Here is a 17,158-nt window from a genome sequence, read left to right as displayed (position 1 = left end):
AGCTTGAGCAATTTGCCCCACTTGATTTTCTAGATTGGCAATGGCCTTATCCGTTTTCTGCATGTGGGTGTCATTCCTCTGCATGTAGCTTTTTGTCTCAGTGATGAAACTATCCGTGTTTCTAGCCATGGAAGCAACAAGTTCTTCCAAAGATTTTCCTGTAGATTGTGGTTGAGGTGGTGGTTGTGGTGGATTGTAGTAGTGCATTTGACCATGAGGTGGGCGAGTATGTTGTTGACCATGAGGTGGGTGAGTTGGCCCTTGAGGTGGTTGAGTTGGCCCTTGTTGAACATTAGAATTGTCACTCCACCTGAAATTTGGATGATTTCTCCACCCCGGATTGTATGTTTGTGAGAAAGGATCATTCTTAGGCCACTGATTTCTTTGAAATGAGCCCACTGCATTTGCTTCCTCATGTGCCAAGGGACAATCCTCAGTGTCATGACCAATTGTGGAGCAAAATGCACAAACCTTGGATGATCCCGGTGCCAATTTCTTCACCATGTTGGTTAGGTTTGCAATCTGAGCCTCCATACTAGAAAGGGTACTTACATCATAGGATTCCCCTTTTCTGACTGGTCTTTGCCTTGAATTATATTGGCGAGCATTTGCAGCAACAAGATCAAATATTGCTCGCAGTTCTGTTGGAGTCTTGGTCATTATAGTTCCTCCTGCAGCTGCATTCACATTGTTTTGGTCCGCTTCAAAAAGTCCTTCATAGAAGTGTTGCATTAGAAGCCAAGCTTGTATGTTATGATGCGGACAAGTGATTAGAAGCTTCTTGAAACGGTCCCAATAATCCTGGAAGCTTTCTCCCGGCCTTTGCAGAATTCCTGTAATCTGACTTCGGAGTTCATTTGTCCTTTGTGCTGGGAAAAAATGTTGCAAGAACTTTGAAGTAAGATCCGTCCATGTTGTGATGGAATTTGGAGGTAGATAGTGAAGCCATTCCTTTGCTGTATCCTTCAAACTAAATGAGAAAAGTCTCATTCTTATCTCATCACTACTCATGCCTTCAATCTTTATTGTGGAACACACTTCCTCGAAGTCTAGGATATGTGCATTGGGATTTTCTCCAGGATTTCCCAAGAACTTAGGCAATATGTGTATCATGCCCGATCTCAACTCAAAGTTTTCCAAAGTGCTTGCGGGATATACTATGCAAGATGGTTGTCCAGTTGTTGGCGGTGAAGAGTATTCTTGCATAGTAAGTTCCGCATTTGCAGCTGCTGCCGCCATTGGTGAAGGTGGAGGTGACTCGACTTTTGGTGAGCTTGGTGATGATGAAAATGGCGAGAGTGAAAAAGGCAATGTAGTAGACACAGCTAGTTGGATGTTCCTTTCTCTCAAAGCTTGAGCTTGGATATCTTCTACAGTGCTATCTAATGAAATATCCAAATTCAGAAGGGACATAAGCAAAATGTTCCTGCAATAAGAAGAAAACAAAAACAAACTCAAATAAAATGAAATGGCAAACAAAGAAAAAAAATGAAAATAAAATTAAGTACTCTAAATATACTCAAACAAAACATATAAGCAACCGTGCCAGTTCCCCGGCAACGGCGCCAAAAATTGTTGCATTCCTAAAAGGACACAATTTAATGTGCAAACAACCAATTAAAAATACCCGCAAGTGCACGAATCTATCGAAGTATAGATTGTATAAGTACGGGGTCGATCCCACGAAGAACTTGTCGGTTGTCTATAAGTTCTAATTCGAGTACAAAAAGAACACTTAACTAACACACCACAATGCACAAATGAAAATTTGAAACTAAAAAGAAATATAAAAGAAACAAACAAAACAAAACAAAAAAGAATTGTGCTGTGAACAGTGACCAGCGACCGGTCGTTTTTTTGTCTGGCGACCGGTCGTGAGGTAAAAGCGACCGGTCGTTTTAGTACAGAGTCGAAACTTCAGAATTGTGTGCTGAGCGACCGGTCGTGAGACACTAGCGACCGGTCGTTCTTGGGCAGAGTCGTTTTCTCTGTTTTTCCAGTTTCGACCTTTATCCAGTGTTTTGCCTATAACTTTCCAACCGTACGTCCGAAATTCACGTTCTTTATACGGTTGGATTCAGCACAGAAAATGGAAGAACACAACGCGGACCACAAGTCCAAAACAATTACAGAAACAGATAGAATTTAGTAACAAAGACACGTAACGTGCCAAACACGCAACTCACACACACATTGGGGGGGGGGGGGGGGTTTGATTTGTTTGAAGTAACCTATTTATATTGCATGAAAGTAAATGGACTTTGAAATTAAATGAGAATGGCGGAGATGAATTATCAAGATGTGAAATCAAAATGTAACAAACACTAGGGTTTCGGAATCCACCCTAAACAATTCTACCCAAGTTCATGAATACTCAAGTAATGAACTCTAAACATGTTGATGAAGATGTTCGCAATCAAGACCATGGGTCGTGGCTCAAGACGCATTGATTCTCTCTAATATACGTAAAGTGCATGGTTCGTGCTACAATACTTGTGCCCTCCTCATAACCGAACCTAGGTATGGTTCGTACTTCGATTCAATTACAAGGAGAACCCATTAAGTTCAAAGAGAATATGAACATCACAAGAATCCTAATAGCATGGTGTTTACATTAGGTATTCAAGAAACCAATTCACATGGATGATTCTTACTTCATCCATTTATTGCTTAGGATAACATGAGGATACACATAATCCCAACAATCTCAAGAAGCATGCTTTCAAAGGTGATCAATCAAAGAAGAACATACATCAAGGATAGATTAATTTGGTGAATTGGAATTCATCAACAATATCTAGAAATTCATACACTCAAGCATCAAAACAAAAAGGTAATCATGTTTAGGGCTTCAACCTAAGCCCTAGCTATGGAGTTTAGTTCCTCATAATCATTTCAAACACAAATTCAAAATGAAATTAGAAAGAGTTTACAGATTTTCAGAAAATGATGAAAGCTTCAAGATCATCAATGGTGGAAGTCTTCTTCTCCACTTTTCTTGACTGCACCTTGGCTTTCTCCTAGCTCCAAGCTCCAAAATCTGCTCTCAATTGTGTAGAATGGTGGAATACCCTCTCTCCCGTTGCAAAAACTCCCCCAAATCTGATTGCAATCCCTTTTGACTTCTCTCTCTCCTCCTTTCCAGCTTTTCTTTTAGTATAAAACTTATTCTTTCTCTAAAGCTATTGCCCATTGTCCCCTTGCAAATGATGAAACCTTGTTTTAAGGTATAATCCAAGGCTCCAATTGACTCAGGAAATGCCACTCAAATGCAATCCATTGTTACCAAAAGGTGTGGTAACAAGTAGAAATAAAATGCTATTAAGTGGGGGTGAAAACTGGGCCAAAACAAACATCCAGAGCCAGCGTCAATTGTCCGATCAGTTGGATAGGCTACACTTGCCCAATGGAGCTCAAATTTGGATATGTTGTAGTTAACATCCATTGGAACAAGTCTTATGAAGATCATCACCTCATCCAAGGACCGGAACATGCTGATCCAAGGCCACGAAGTTGACCTACGAAAATGAACAAAAACAGAATTTATATCAAATAATGCACTTTTAGCTCATTTTCATACAAACCAAGGTAAAACCTATTAAAACACAAAAAAGAAGTAAAAAGCTATAAAATGTCAAGAACTAACTCAAAATAGTGGGTGAATAACATGAAAAATCATGTGTAAAAATGAACCGAACAGGTACTAAACTGTAATTAACCCAAAATAATAAGCACCATAAGAGTGTACATCTTAAACTTGGTGTGTGATGACATAAATTTTGGGATATGCTCTTTGGTAACGGTGGAATTTATTGCAAATTAGACTATTTGATCATTAATTGTTTTAAATTTCAAATTTATGGGTGGGTTGTTCCCCTAATTCATTTCAAATTTCCAATTTCCAATTTATTTCTTTATTTTTATCAAAACCAATTTCCAATTTCATAATTGTTATGGTTTGAAATTAATTTGTTCAATCTTTCTCTCTATAATTCATCCCCATGCTTTTTTTTAGAAATTAATTTACCAGAGCTATACTATTTGGAAAATTATTTTGCAAATCTGGAAGACATGTTCTTGCTCCTATAATTCTTGATCCCTATGTTTTTGTTAGAAATTAATTTAGAGATATTTAGTCATATACCCATTTTTAGCACTAATGATAACTCTACACCATTTAATTTCTATAAACAAATTATAAAAAAACTCAAAAAATGACAGGTGGCCTTATCGAATTTAATTTTGATTATTAAATTACTTTGATGCCCTAGAATGTTTTGGGTTTTTTTAAAATGAGGTTTTGAGATTGAGCTTGTTTTAAGAAATTGATGTCAGTTTTGTAATTTATAAGAAGTTAAAAGCCTCTTTGTTATGTTGTACATGAGCTTTGGGTGTGTTTTTAAAGTCCATTTCATATAAGGTTTTTTTTAATTTTAATTTTTTATAATTTGGGTATAATAGTGAATCTCCCATTAATTTACTTATATATTTTGCCTCTAGGTAAATTACTGAACTTGCAAATCTTGGTAACTTAATATACATAAAAGTATAGGTAAGTTAATATGTAAATGGCTTATTTATGTACATACCCCCTGTGCTTTCAAAGTTGTCTCAGATTACCACATGTTCTTTGAAACCTCTCAAAATACCACCTACACTTTTAATAACTGTCTCACGTTATTTATTCCGTCAGTATTAAGGGACATTCCGTTATATAATGTGGGCCCCACTTCTGGGGGTATGGGTTTGCTTCTAGTTTCTTTCCGGAAGACAATGACACAGCCATTGTTGACAAAAGTAACAAGCTTTTCTCTTCTTCATCGTCCTCTTCCCCATCTCCTTCCTCCTCTTCTTCTTCTTCTTCTTCATAAAAAACATGCACAATTTTCAGACGAACCAATTCCAATAATCTCCTTCTGTCCAAAGCCCAATCCACAATTTCCATATGTGCCCTTTTGGTCTTAATCACCCTCTTCCTCTTCACCCTCTCAACCTTTGAACCCACAACCAAGCCTCACCCACTCATCACAACAGCCTTCATAAGATTTCTCTCCCAAAAATCTCCACCCACCACCAACACAGACCCCAAATTACTCAATAAACCTATCACATAACGGAACGTCTCTTAATACTGACGGAATAGGTAACGTGAGACAGTTATTAAAAGTGTAGGTGGCATTTTGAGACGTTTCAAAGAACATGTAGTAATCTGAGACAACTTTGAAAGTACAGAGGGCATGTACATAAATAAGCCTATGTAAATTAGTATAGTTTAGAATATTGTTTGTAAAAAGAAAAACATACGGTTGATCAACTTTCACATTGACTTCACTAGCTAGTTTGAAGTTGTCCGCTTCCAAGTCAAATCAAATTATGTACACTTGTTGGCAAATGACAGTGGCAGTCTTCTCATATCCGCTGCGGTGAATCTGATCCATAGCGCCATAATATCCCTCCCACCAAATTGTTCACCGCATGAGCAGCCATTGGCACGATAAGGCTGGAGGAGACGATGGTTGCATAACCATACACAAGCCCAACAAAAGTTGCCCTGCAACACGGCAGAAAATCATCAATCACTAAGCAATATTTTCAACACAGAATTCTCATGGAGAGTTCAACTACATAAATTTATTTCCATAAGTTGCCATTATGTGGCATGTCTTTTTGCACTGTGAATCTGTGATGTATTCGATATCAGAAACGGGAATTCAGATAAGTAAGATTGAACACTCATTTGGTGTTAAAGCTGTTCATATCTAACAATGGCCTGAATGGACCATTGAAGTACTCTAATAGAGATAAGAAGATAAGTACCAAATGGCGAAGGAATACTTTCGGCCACTCCCCAGGTGTAGAACACCAAAAATGACAGCGACAGCCAAGGCACTCCTCCAATTAGATCCAAAAAGTGGTAGCAGTGCACCCCGGAAAAGAAGTTCCTGCCCAACCAATGCACCATGAATGAATGCAAAATGAGTTGAACAAGCAAGAATGGTAAAGATACTACAATGTGATGAAATGTATTTGCTTACCTCACTGATCCCTGGCAAAAACGTGACGATTATGTAATCTAAAGGTTGAAGTGAACTTAGGACCTAAGTTACAAGAGAAGATTTATGTCAGAGATGCAGAAGCAGCTATGGATAATACTCTCACATAAAGGGATCCGAATAAGCAGCAATGGGGAACTGAGTTACTATAATATCAACTAGGCTCTTTTGTGTCTGAGTATACAAGTTTAAAATGCTGTTGAGACATTCCTCAACATGTTATCCAGAAATCTAATTAGCTAGTGTTGTGGAGACAACTATTGACTGCGTACGGTATCATTTACGGCTCTTTTGAGTCCCTGCAGATGTGCTAGAGCAGAAAGTTGATACCTGCTGATTGGCCGCTTCGCTAGATTCTGCAAAATCTGGCCATGTCTTCAACAGGAGATATCGGCATAATGATATCACAATAACTAATCCTGTAATCAACTCAAGATGCCACACCTCAAAATCAACTGCAGGATAGGGGAGATAAGAGTTATGCTCTTTAAACAAATGAAACAACTAACCCAGCCAATGACATAAAAAGCCAAAACTAAAAAAGTTAAAGAGAAGAAAGCAATGGAAAGTTGATCTTACAACGGTATGGGTTTTCCTCCATTATCTACAAAGTATTCAATTAATGTTTCTCATATCTACCTTCTTTTCGGGGCCCTAGTAATCTATATCCTGTTATTAAAAGTTTACCCAACTATAGGTCACCTACATTCAATATGACTCGACCTTTCCATGATATAAGACTTGAGATTGAGACAACCTACTCTAGATAGACAAATCTTGCTTACATGCTATCTCTTTCGCAAAGATCCTGGGGCTCTTTCTTATCCAAGAGAATGAAAATAAACTGTAAATTGACAAATCTATTCAAAAGAGTATGTGAAAGTTCATACATGAGACGTCCAATGAGCAGTCAAAGACTGGCAACCCTTCAATTGATGCAACATGAGATGCCTGCAAGTTGCAGATAGGAAATAAAAATAAAAATTCACATTGTTTAAAAGTTCAGCAAAACTCCACCCACAGTTTCCTGTTCATTTGACTAAAATTGAGAGCAATGATCTACTTTAGATTAGTATGTCACAACTGTTAACTAGTAACAAGAACTCGGGCCTCAGGATTTAACTTTCAATTTGTAATTCAGTTTCTTATGGAAGATCTGTGTGGGGTCATGAGCATGACTAGACAATGGTCAGGGGAAAATATGTTGGTTTTATCAGACAATATGAACTTTTAGTACATAAAGTAACCAGAAACAATGACAATTGTGTCACAGGAAGAAGATAGAAAGTGCAGTGCAGTGTAGCCTGTTTGTTCTGTAAGGTCCAAAATGAATATCTAAGTCTACAAAAAACCTGGCCTATGATCCTGTTCTCTTCGTTTAAATAGTCCATCAAAATATACTGCCTAGTAGAAGAAGACAGAAAATAAAAGATGTTCTCAAAAGGGTAAAATAGGAAAAGGAAAACAATTTATTCACATATCACCATTAGAAACTAGAAAAGAGGCAAGAACGTTAAAAACTATTAGGTGAACGTAAAACCTTGATCCAAGAAGACATTAAGTAAATTGTACCTGTCGAATTATTATACCCAAAGCAGCTATCAACCCAGAAGTAACCGTGCAAGCCTGAAGCACAGCACCTCTGGGAGGGAATGCAACCAATTCCTCTGCAGCTAAATTATCAGAAGGGTCCACCTTGTTGTCAATTTGAACATAATCATCTTCAGTAGCAGTGCTCTTATCTGCTACTCTTTTCCGTGCTTCCCCATCCCTCCTTGATTTCTTCACCGAATTCCGACTTGCAAAAGCTCTTGGGCTAATTGCAACTCCCTGCCAAGACAGAAAAGCACAATTGTACTAAGATTATAACGGCTGAAAACTTGAGTGTCTTTCCTAAGACTACAGACCAAACAGTGTAAAAATGAAAGCCTCACACTGCATGGTTTGGCAGATAAAACCTTCTGCACATCATAGAGGCCAACAAAATTCCCACCTGACCAAATGTTTCAACATTTGTACAATCAAAGCAAGAAGCAAAATCATAAACGCCAACCAAGAATTAAGCAAAATGATGCATAAGATAGATAGTGAGCTAATCTCTTAAACCCAGGACAAACCCAGAAACATAGAAAAAAATTCAAGCAGTGTGAAAAGACTAACTGATGAAGATAGAGCTTCCCCAACTCAAGGGGGTTGTAAAGGCGGCATTGTTTACTGTAGACCGCCAAAAGTTCACAGCGAGCGAACCCATTGGATGATAGCAGGCAGGCAGGCAGGCAGGCAGGCAGGGCAGAGTCCTGTCAAAACCAAGTTCGTAAATTCAACTTCACCAGAAAAACCAAGTCCATAAATTAAATTGAAGCTCGCTTAGATTATTCATTTGAACAACAGAAAAAATGGCAACTGAAGATTAAACGAACGAACCTCTTTAGTTTTGCGTGGAATTATGCACCTCTTTGAGTGCTCCTTAAAGAGAAAAATCTATTAAAAATCCGGTGCTTAGAACTGGAAGCATGAGAACGACCGGAGCTGAAGACCCAAGATTGAACAACCAACGACTAACAGACCATGTAAAGCTTCGTGCTTTTTATGATTAATTTTGTTGTTTGTTTGTTTTTTTTCCGTTTTAAGAATATACTGCTGCCACGTGGATCGTTGAAGGTAGCAGAAATGAGAGGCCATGCATTTCTGGTGTGCCCACTGTGTTTTACGGTTTCTAAATCCAGTCTTTTGGATTTATCAAATGACAACATATAATAAAATCCAGTATTTTGGGAAGCATATGGCAAGGCAAGGGCAGATTAAATAGAAGTATTATGCTGGTTGGTAATTGGTGTTACTACTTTAATGTAAAAAATATGCACAAAGATTGAAAGTACTGTCGCTAGATTCACTACAAAGATTTCTGGTTCATCTGTCATATATCAAACTACGATTAAACAAAACAAATAACTGACAAAAGTGGAAAAAATAATAATAATAATAATTCCACGGCCATAGAGCCATTTGATCCTCTGCAACCTAAAAATGTGATTGCAGAGAATTAACTTGGGGACGGGACATATATGCAAAGCGAAAGAGAAGAATGACAAAAAGGCTATGATACATTTTGCTTGCAGACCCAAAATGAGAAACAATCAGACTTGGTTACAAAATGGTTCCCAGCAGCCACAGATGCAAGAAGAGCCAGTAGGCAATAAGGCCTAGCCTTGCCCTTGGCCGACTCATCAAAACTCGACCACCAGATACCCTGTATATATAGAATGAAGCACCTTAGTAAAGATTTCCTGTAATGTATTTCTGAAAAAACTAAAAAAGATAACCTAGCAGGAATTGGTACTGTCCATCCCCACCCTCTTCTTTATGTAATAAGTTTAAAGTTCAGCACTTTACCAAATTCCATCAATTCGATCTGCAATCAACTTTCCTTGTCTTGGAATGAGACCAGATGCATTGAGAGACGTGAATACATGACCTGGAAGAGGGCAAGAAAAGAAAAACAAAAGAAATAAGTTTACCAGGCCTTAAAACTACTAGGAACGACAGACAAATACTAAAGTGCAAACCTTTGTCCTCGTCAGTTTCTGCACTGTTGATTAAATGCGTAGATTCAGAACCAATATCAATTGTGAGATGGTCAGTTGAACCCTTCCGCATGGTTCTCACATGAGCTGCAGATGGTACGGAAGATATCGTGTTCTTTCCAACTGGCCCCTGAATATAATTGATTTACAAACAACTTCAGTTGTTACATATGCAGGAAAATATTTTATAAAGATGTCGAAACAAAACTACTGACACATTTCATCTTTAAAGCACATATTCCTCAACACACAACTAACTTGATGAGCCTATACCTCAATCACCTACCGAAGTTTATATTGATTTTACCTTAAAACACATTAACTGGAAAAAAATGGCATCACATAAATCAATATTTACCACATCTTCAATTTCAGATATCTCGGAACCAGTAGGCAATGAAGGTGCTTCAAAGATGCTCCTTTCCTGAACAATCTCTTGCTGAGCAGGCCTTACTTGATGTGAATCTTGAAGTACATTAACCTTGGTTGATAATTCCTCCACAAACTTTTGGCTCTCAACCAACTTAGTACCAAGTTCCTGGGCTTTTGATTTTGAATTTTCAGACTCCAATTGTAAAGCCATAACCTGCTTCTCTAATACTGATAGAAGTCCCATCACACCAGAAGATTTCTGATCTCCAACTAAATCATTACCTCCCGACATATCTATAATTTTTTCCAAACTATATATGAGCACAGACAGTTCGCTTTTCATCTTCTCTGTATCTTTTCTATCTCTGTCATAATGTTCAACCTCCTCCTTCAGTTGTCCAATTTCAAGCATCCTAGTCCCAAGAGTTGACTGCAGTTCCTCTTTTTCATGAGACAAAAAGCTTATCTGATTCTGAAGGTTAATAATATTATCAATAACATAAAAGAGCTTCTTTACATGAGCTGAATCATGCAGCTCCAAATTTCCTACTTCTGACTCTGGCATAGGGATTTCAATCCCTCTGATCTTGTCAAAGAGGGTTTTGACTTCAGATGCTGACAGGAGGGAGTCTTCAGCCTCTGAAACAAGAAAATGTGAACAAATGAGTCATTAGAGCAGTTACAGTCATTAGAACAGCAAAGTAGATATGTTCAGCAACATCAGGAAAAGGAAAAGAAAGAAAAGATTAAGATCTTTACCTTGTTCTTTCATTAGCAAAGTATTGTACAGGATTTGAGCTTCTGCTTCCTTTTCCTTAAACTTATCCTCTTTTGCTTGATAATCCTCTAGTCTAAGCGTCAGCTTGCTGCATGAATTCTGTAATGCTTCTATATCAGCATCCAACTTGGAAATCCTATTTTGTCCTAGATCCCTTTCTTCCATGGCTTTTTCAGAAGTTGTCCTAGCTTCAGCTAGTTTATTCTGTAATGCTTCTATATCAGCATCCAACTTGGAAATCCTATTTTTTCCTAGATCCCTTTCTTCCATGGCTTTTTCAGAAGATGACCTAGCTTCGGTCAGTTTATTCTGCAAATCTTCAATTGTAGAGGCTGCCACTTCACTTGTGCTCTCAAACTGTTTAATCAAAGCTTTAACTTTTCTAATAGAAACTGACAACATTTCTGCTGTTTTTCCATATTTGCTGCCGTCTAGAGCTTGCTCATGTGTTTCTGTGCCCTCTCCAGCAATTACTCCTCTTTCTGGGGACAAATAATGTCTTAAATCTTCAAGCTCAGGAACAGAGCTCAATTCAAGTAAATTGTTCTTGACTTCAAACTGAAGTTCTCTGGTAGCATCAGTACATGCAGAGAGTAGAGACTTGAGATCATTTTCTAAAATGGCTATTGTATTCTCCTGTTCTTGTTTATATATTTCCAGATTATTTGCCTTTTGTTTAAAAGATTCCGTGTGCTCAACCACAGTTACTATTTCATCCCTTATTGCCTTTAATTTTCTCAATAGAGTTGCAACACACTCATCTGTAGAAAAAGAGAAGCGTTCAAAATTTTCTGCAAGAATATTGTTTCGCAACTGGAACCTTTCCACCGTCTTCTTCCAACATGAAGACACATCTTCGACATCTGTAACATTGTTCTCACCATTATCCTTTTCAACACTGGAAATACTGTCAAGACATTCTGAGAGAGATTTTGTCACATATGAATCCTCCTGGAATAAGTAACAAAAGGAGCTCGTTAGAAAATGAAAAGAAGTCAAGTTCTTCTTGAAAACATCATCCATTCTGACAGAAAATAAGAGACCTTCACAAATTTTTGAGACATTGGGGATTGTTCATCATATGACATTCTAATTATAAAAGAATTTGATTTTATCAGAGCCAAAAAAAAACTAATATCAAATTTGAGGACCATGTTCGATTGGCATGTCAAAGTATTGAGAACTATTACCAAACATATTCTTCCTGGGCATAAATATGAAATTGACAAAAAAATAATAATAAAAATAATAGAAAACTAGAAAAAGGCGAGATCTAAATGCCGATGGATTCTGGTCCACCAATACAGCATGCACAAAAACAAAAATAAAGTGAGCACTAAAGAAGAAAACGTATTATATACCTCCAATACTTGGTGTCTTTGCAATTCTTCTAAACCCATGGAAACACAATGGTCCGATATATTTTTAAGAATCAGATCCATATCTTTCAGGCTCTCAAATCTCTTCCCAAAACATCTTTTCATAGTGGACAACAGAGTCTCATCCTTCATTAAGAGTTGAAGTTTTTGAAGGTCACCACTGAACTCTATGGACCTGCTTTCTATGCTGCCATTAGTTCCAGACAACTCTTCCATGCATGCATTTAACTTGGAATTAAGTGTTAATATTTCCTCTTCAGCATTTTTCTTTCCACCTTCAAGTACAGTAATATCATTCCCTGCCTTCAGCAATGCATCTTCCAGTGATTTTATGGTTGCACGGGCATCTGCTAGCTTGTTATCATGGAACCCAGCTTCCTCTTGGAGTTTCTTTAGCTCAACCTCTAAATCGGTTCTACCAATTTGAAAATCATTGTTTTGTTCAGTAAGTAAAGAAACATTGGCCTGTGCCTGCGATAGGGAATCTTCGAGTAACTTTATGGTCTTGTAGGCCTCTGTTAATTTGCTTGTCTGAATATCAACTTCCTCTTTCACTTTCTCTAGCTCTGTTTCTGCAGTAGCTCTACTGACCAAAGCCCCTTCTTTTTCACTGACAAGCACAGATACATTATTTTCTGCAAGTGACAATGCCTCTTCCAGTGACTTTTTAGATGCACAAACCTCACCAAACTTGCTAGCCTGGGCCATAGCTTCTTCAATTGCTTTCTCTAACTCTTTTTCAACATTGGTCTTATCCACTTCTATTTCCCTCTTTTCTTCAGCAAGTTGAGATATATCATTCTTTGCAACTGACAATTCATCTTCCAGAGATTTTATGGTTGAGTGGGCTTCTGCTAACTTAGCAGCCAGATTACTGGCTTCCTCTTTTACTATCCCCAACTCTTGCTGTGCGTTTGCCTTGGCATCTTGACATTCATTCATGTACCCTGCAAGCCAGTTTACCTTCCCCACAGGCTCTTCAAAATCTGACTCAATAGGAAGAACAATGGCATCAATAGATTCAATTAGTCTCAGTAACATGTTATTGCTCTCCAGTAAGAACTGTTCAAGTTGATCCCGTTGTTCCTTCATAGAAACAAGATCAGCATCTAACTTTGTGATGCGGTCTACATCAGTAGACAAACTACCTATCTTATCCCTGCATTCAGCAAGTGCAGATTGTTGCTGCTGTAATTCATGCCTTAACTTCTCAATTTCCGAGTTCTTTTCATCCAAAAGATGTTTCAAGTTTTCCCGGTCTTGAACCAGTCCCTTACCTTTCTTGACTGCCATGGACAACTTCTCCCTTAGCACAGTATTTTTCTCCTCTGATCGTTCAACATCTTTCTGCAGGGACCCTTTTTCCTCTTCCAATGCTACAAGTTTTTGAGATACTGCCTGGAACTTATTTGACAGATTATTCACCTCTGACCTCACCAGCATCTCCTCTTCTAGCATATTCTCATACAGCATCAACTTCTGATCCCTTACATACAGGTGGCTTTGAATTGTTTCAAACAACTCAGCATCAACCTTTGGAGAATCAAGTAAGGCACTACTCTGTTCTTTTATCTTGCCAATGCATCTGTCAATGAGCAAGACATTGTCCAATGAAGGCTGATAAACCTCTTCATTGTCCACCACAACTCCAGAGGCATCAAGTAACATCCTGATCATCTCAGCCTTCTCTAAAGAAACCAGTTGCTCTTTCTTGACAATATCTTGGTATTCAGATGTCAGAGTGTCCAGCTCTGCTTGGAGATATTCCTTTGCCTGCAATTCAGCTGAAAGTGAATCGGTTAATTGGTCGATATTTTTCCGTGCCACTTCCTTAGTTGCAGTAATTTCATCACGCAACATGATCACTTCATCTTTGGCCTGAGAAAATGATTCCCTAAGCCAATGTACTTGAGACTCTAAGTTAGAAGATGAAATAACTTCTGGTAGGTCAATTGCATACATAGCCGCCTTCAAGCTTTGGAATTCCAGGGAAATGGCCTTGAGTTTACCATTTTCATCCATAAGCCATCGAAGTCTCTCTAGCACATCCATAGATTGAAGTTCTTCAGGTACACCAGTCTGAGACAAAATTTCCTCAAAATTTTCAAGAATTACATTTTTTTGGTATAGTATTTCTTGCAGTGATGCAACCGAATTTTCATTTCTAAGTAATTCCTCCTTGCTTAATTCAGCAGCTTCAAGTGCATTTGATTTCTCTTGCAATTCAATGAAACACTTCTCAAGCTCACTCATCTTTTCAGCAAGGGACTGCTTCAATGAGTCCCTTTGCTGTACCAATGCCTTTCCTTTTGTCACAGCCATAGTAAGCTTCTCTCTTGTATTAGCGCACCTATTCTTCTCCTGCTCCAGCTCCATTTTTGTTTTTCCTAGATCTTCACTCACTGTCTCAACAATCCCTTTTTGATTGTCAAGTTCTTCAATCAATTTCCTATTTTCATCTTCTAGATGGCTCAATCTTTCAACAAACTCTGCTTCCTTTCTTTTGAGCACAAGTAACTCATTACGGACAGTAGCAAAAATCCCCCCTAACTCCTGCGAACTAAGATCTTCCCTGGCCTCCGGCAAACACTGTCTAAGTTGTTCAATTTCAGAAAGCATCTGGGTGAACTTCTCAATTAGCATAGAAGTGCCTTCCTCAACATGTACTAATTTTCCACCAAAAGAACCATCCACCATTTCTTGTTGGTTAATTACACCCCTAAGGGAAGCCAACATCCTGTTTGTTACAACTTCAAAATGTGCATCCTTCTCAATCTGAGCCTCAGATGATACTTCCACAGACCTCTGAGCAGAATTCAAAAAAATTGCGACAACATCATTCAATACTGAAAATTCATTGACCTTCGCATTTAGTTCCTCAATTTCTTGATCCTTCTTAAACACAAATCCATCAAACTCCCTTACCGTGGCCTCAGTCTGCAGTTTTTTTTCTAAAGCCGTTTTAACAAGCCCAGAACACTCGTTCATCAATTCACTCCACCGGGTACCAGTACCGTTATAATTTTCCCCACTTTCTGCCTCATGAATAAAATTACCACTTTCACCAAGCGATGCATGTTGATCAGTGAGAGCCTTCAGCTGTAACCGAAGAGTAGCAACTTCTCTGGCAAAAGCCTCCCTTTCTTCCTTTAGTTAAACAAAAAACAGCAATTATTACCGAAAACACAAAAATTACTTGAAAAGCATCGATCTTTTTTTATTAAAAAAGAAAACTATCGACCTCGAATTGGAACGCAAAACTTTCTTTCTCGTCAACTGTGCTTTCCAGTAAAGCACGCAGGCGTTCCACCTCATCCATGGCGTAATCGTCCGAGCAATCAACGAACTCCTCTTTCCCCGACTCCTCTGTCACTTTCCCGTTATCTCCCGAAACACTGTTATCATCTTCTACCGGGACCGTTACCGGTGGCACGGAGCCTAATTCCTGCAATTAAAAACCGATACCCTAGCTTTATGCAACAGATCAAATTGAAACGAGACCGTCGCAAATTGCAATTCTCAAAATTCAATTACCTGATTCACTAGCCCAACGACGTCATCGTGAATTGCTTTTGAATCTTCGGCTAACCCATTTGCAATTTGGCTGCTTTGAATCCCTTGATCTCCCTGTGCCACAGCTGCAAAACCTTCCTGAACCTGCCCTGAACCACCGTTCTCAGGCATCCCAATGGCTCATACCCAATCGCTACCCTCTCCGCAATAAGGCTCGGATCCGAAATCCAACCAAAAACACGCTATGAATCCCTAAATCGGCAGAAATCAATCCAAGAGCTATAAATTTGTCCGGGACCGAAGTTAAAACCCTAGGAATGGAGATTGAAGATTCGGGAACCGACACGGAATTATCAAATTTGACCCGTGGATTTCCGTACAGTACAGAAGAGGTAGGTTTACGAATCGGATTGTGTTGGATTTGAAGAAGACGAACCACTTCCGGTCCGGTGGTGTATCTGATCTTGCAGGGACTCTGCCTGAGGAGCTGACTGCTTTTACTCGCGCGCGCTCTCTCTCTCTCTCTCTCTCTTCGTCTGTCGGTCTCTTACTTTCCTCCGTTACTTCTTCCGTTATTTTTACTGTACAAGGACCACCGTTACTGTTTCATTCTAGCTTCCTCTCCTTTTTACTTGATGAAAAATTAATGTTCGTATGGTGCGACTGTTATATTAAAAAAATTATCTTAAGATGCAATAGACTTTCCTTTTTGCTAATATTATTAATTAATCTTTTTTTAAGAACATTATTAATCAATCTTTTTTATTTTTTTGGAAATTATTAAATAATCTTTTGTTATTAGCATATTAGCATGTGTTGAATTTAAGTTATAGTTTGAATTTTATATAACAATTTATATGTGAAATATATTCATAAGTCAAGCAAAGAGGACAAGGTTACGCAAGGCATATTTGGGTACTGATAACAAAAAGTTGGATCCAGCACATCACATCTATGCTGGGAAGACTTTCAACTTTGCTACATTCAAGTGTTCTAATAGATATACAAAAATGCTTCCTTTCTTTGTTTGAGGAACGTTTTTTTTATTAAAAAGAGCGATAATATACTAAACTCACACACACAACAACATGGATGCTATGACCAGGAAACTGCATACTTTTGCAAGGTTACAAAACTTGGAAGAAAGTCTCAAATTCGGAATTGTTTATAAATTAAAAATAAAACAAATAAAAGAACTTGTGCAAACAGCCTGAAAGTCTGTTCTTTAATTGTCTGGTTGTAGTAGACGAATCTTATAGACGGTACTATAATGCTGCTAAAAGATAAACGTCACGGGATTAGCTCAAGTGTTGGTTGGTATTAGTTTTCAACACAATAATGATGTTTTTGTGTTTTAAACGTTTCTGGCAGTGCTGATTTTCTTTTCTAGTATTATTATATCTTGCATTCCGAACAAACCTGGAAATGGTTTCAAATGTGTCGAGTGTTCTAGTAAGCAAATGTTAAAAAAAATCTTAA

The 17,158-nt window shown here is 38.2% G+C and overlaps 2 protein-coding genes and 1 non-coding gene across 3 annotated transcripts; 1 reads left to right on the top strand and 2 right to left on the bottom strand.

Annotated features, from left to right (window-relative positions):
* Nucleotides 1–748: 748 nt before the first annotated feature.
* LOC148297784 (small nucleolar RNA R71) lies at nucleotides 749–855 on the top strand. The gene has a single exon (XR_015833318.1). It is a non-coding gene; the product is annotated as a small nucleolar RNA R71 (small nucleolar RNA).
* Nucleotides 856–4,557: 3,702 nt separating this feature from the next.
* LOC110772687 (CAAX amino terminal protease family protein) lies at nucleotides 4,558–8,661 on the bottom strand. The gene is made up of 9 exons (XM_021977139.2): nucleotides 8,478–8,661; nucleotides 8,214–8,350; nucleotides 7,988–8,046; nucleotides 7,626–7,883; nucleotides 6,944–7,004; nucleotides 6,384–6,508; nucleotides 6,036–6,098; nucleotides 5,818–5,942; nucleotides 4,558–5,551 (listed from the first exon to the last, which is right to left on the bottom strand). Exons 2-9 carry the CDS (start codon nucleotides 8,302–8,304, stop codon nucleotides 5,410–5,412), a joined length of 924 nt encoding a protein of 307 aa, XP_021832831.1. The 5' UTR covers nucleotides 8,305–8,350; nucleotides 8,478–8,661; the 3' UTR covers nucleotides 4,558–5,409.
* A 261-nt stretch (nucleotides 8,662–8,922) lies between these two features.
* Nucleotides 8,923–16,288, bottom strand: TNO1 (TGN-related, localized SYP41 interacting protein). The gene is made up of 8 exons (XM_021977138.2): nucleotides 15,701–16,288; nucleotides 15,408–15,611; nucleotides 12,149–15,313; nucleotides 10,769–11,738; nucleotides 9,996–10,648; nucleotides 9,620–9,767; nucleotides 9,447–9,528; nucleotides 8,923–9,303 (listed from the first exon to the last, which is right to left on the bottom strand). Exons 1-8 carry the CDS (start codon nucleotides 15,848–15,850, stop codon nucleotides 9,201–9,203), a joined length of 5,475 nt encoding a protein of 1,824 aa, XP_021832830.2. The 5' UTR covers nucleotides 15,851–16,288; the 3' UTR covers nucleotides 8,923–9,200.
* Between the last annotated feature and the right edge of the window lie 870 nt (nucleotides 16,289–17,158).

This window comes from Prunus avium, chromosome 1 (genome assembly GCF_965620075.1).
Source record: "Prunus avium chromosome 1, drPruAviu1.hap1.1, whole genome shotgun sequence".
NCBI classification, from domain to species: Eukaryota; Viridiplantae; Streptophyta; class Magnoliopsida; order Rosales; family Rosaceae; genus Prunus; species Prunus avium.
The sequence above is the reverse complement of the archived record's forward strand: the minus strand, read 5'-3'. Positions and strand labels throughout refer to the sequence as shown.

Excerpts from the sequence above, each read along its gene's own strand:
- TNO1 (XM_021977138.2), bottom strand. The coding sequence starts at position 15,850 with ATGCCTGAGAACGGTGGTTCAGGGCAGGTTCAGGAAGGTTTTGCAGCT. Across the intron at positions 10,649-10,768 it reads TTTGCTAATGAAAGAACAAG|AGGCTGAAGACTCCCTCCTG; the intron begins GTAAAGATCTTA and ends TTCTTGTTTCAG. Across the intron at positions 9,529-9,619 it reads AGAAACTGACGAGGACAAAG|GTCATGTATTCACGTCTCTC; the intron begins GTTTGCACTTTA and ends GCCCTCTTCCAG.
- LOC110772687 (XM_021977139.2), bottom strand. The coding sequence starts at position 8,304 with ATGGGTTCGCTCGCTGTGAACTTTTGGCGGTCTACAGTAAACAATGCC. Across the intron at positions 7,005-7,625 it reads TGGGTATAATAATTCGACAG|GCATCTCATGTTGCATCAAT; the intron begins GTACAATTTACT and ends TGCAACTTGCAG. Across the intron at positions 6,509-6,943 it reads CTGCTCATTGGACGTCTCAT|TTGATTTTGAGGTGTGGCAT; the intron begins GTATGAACTTTC and ends CCTATCCTGCAG.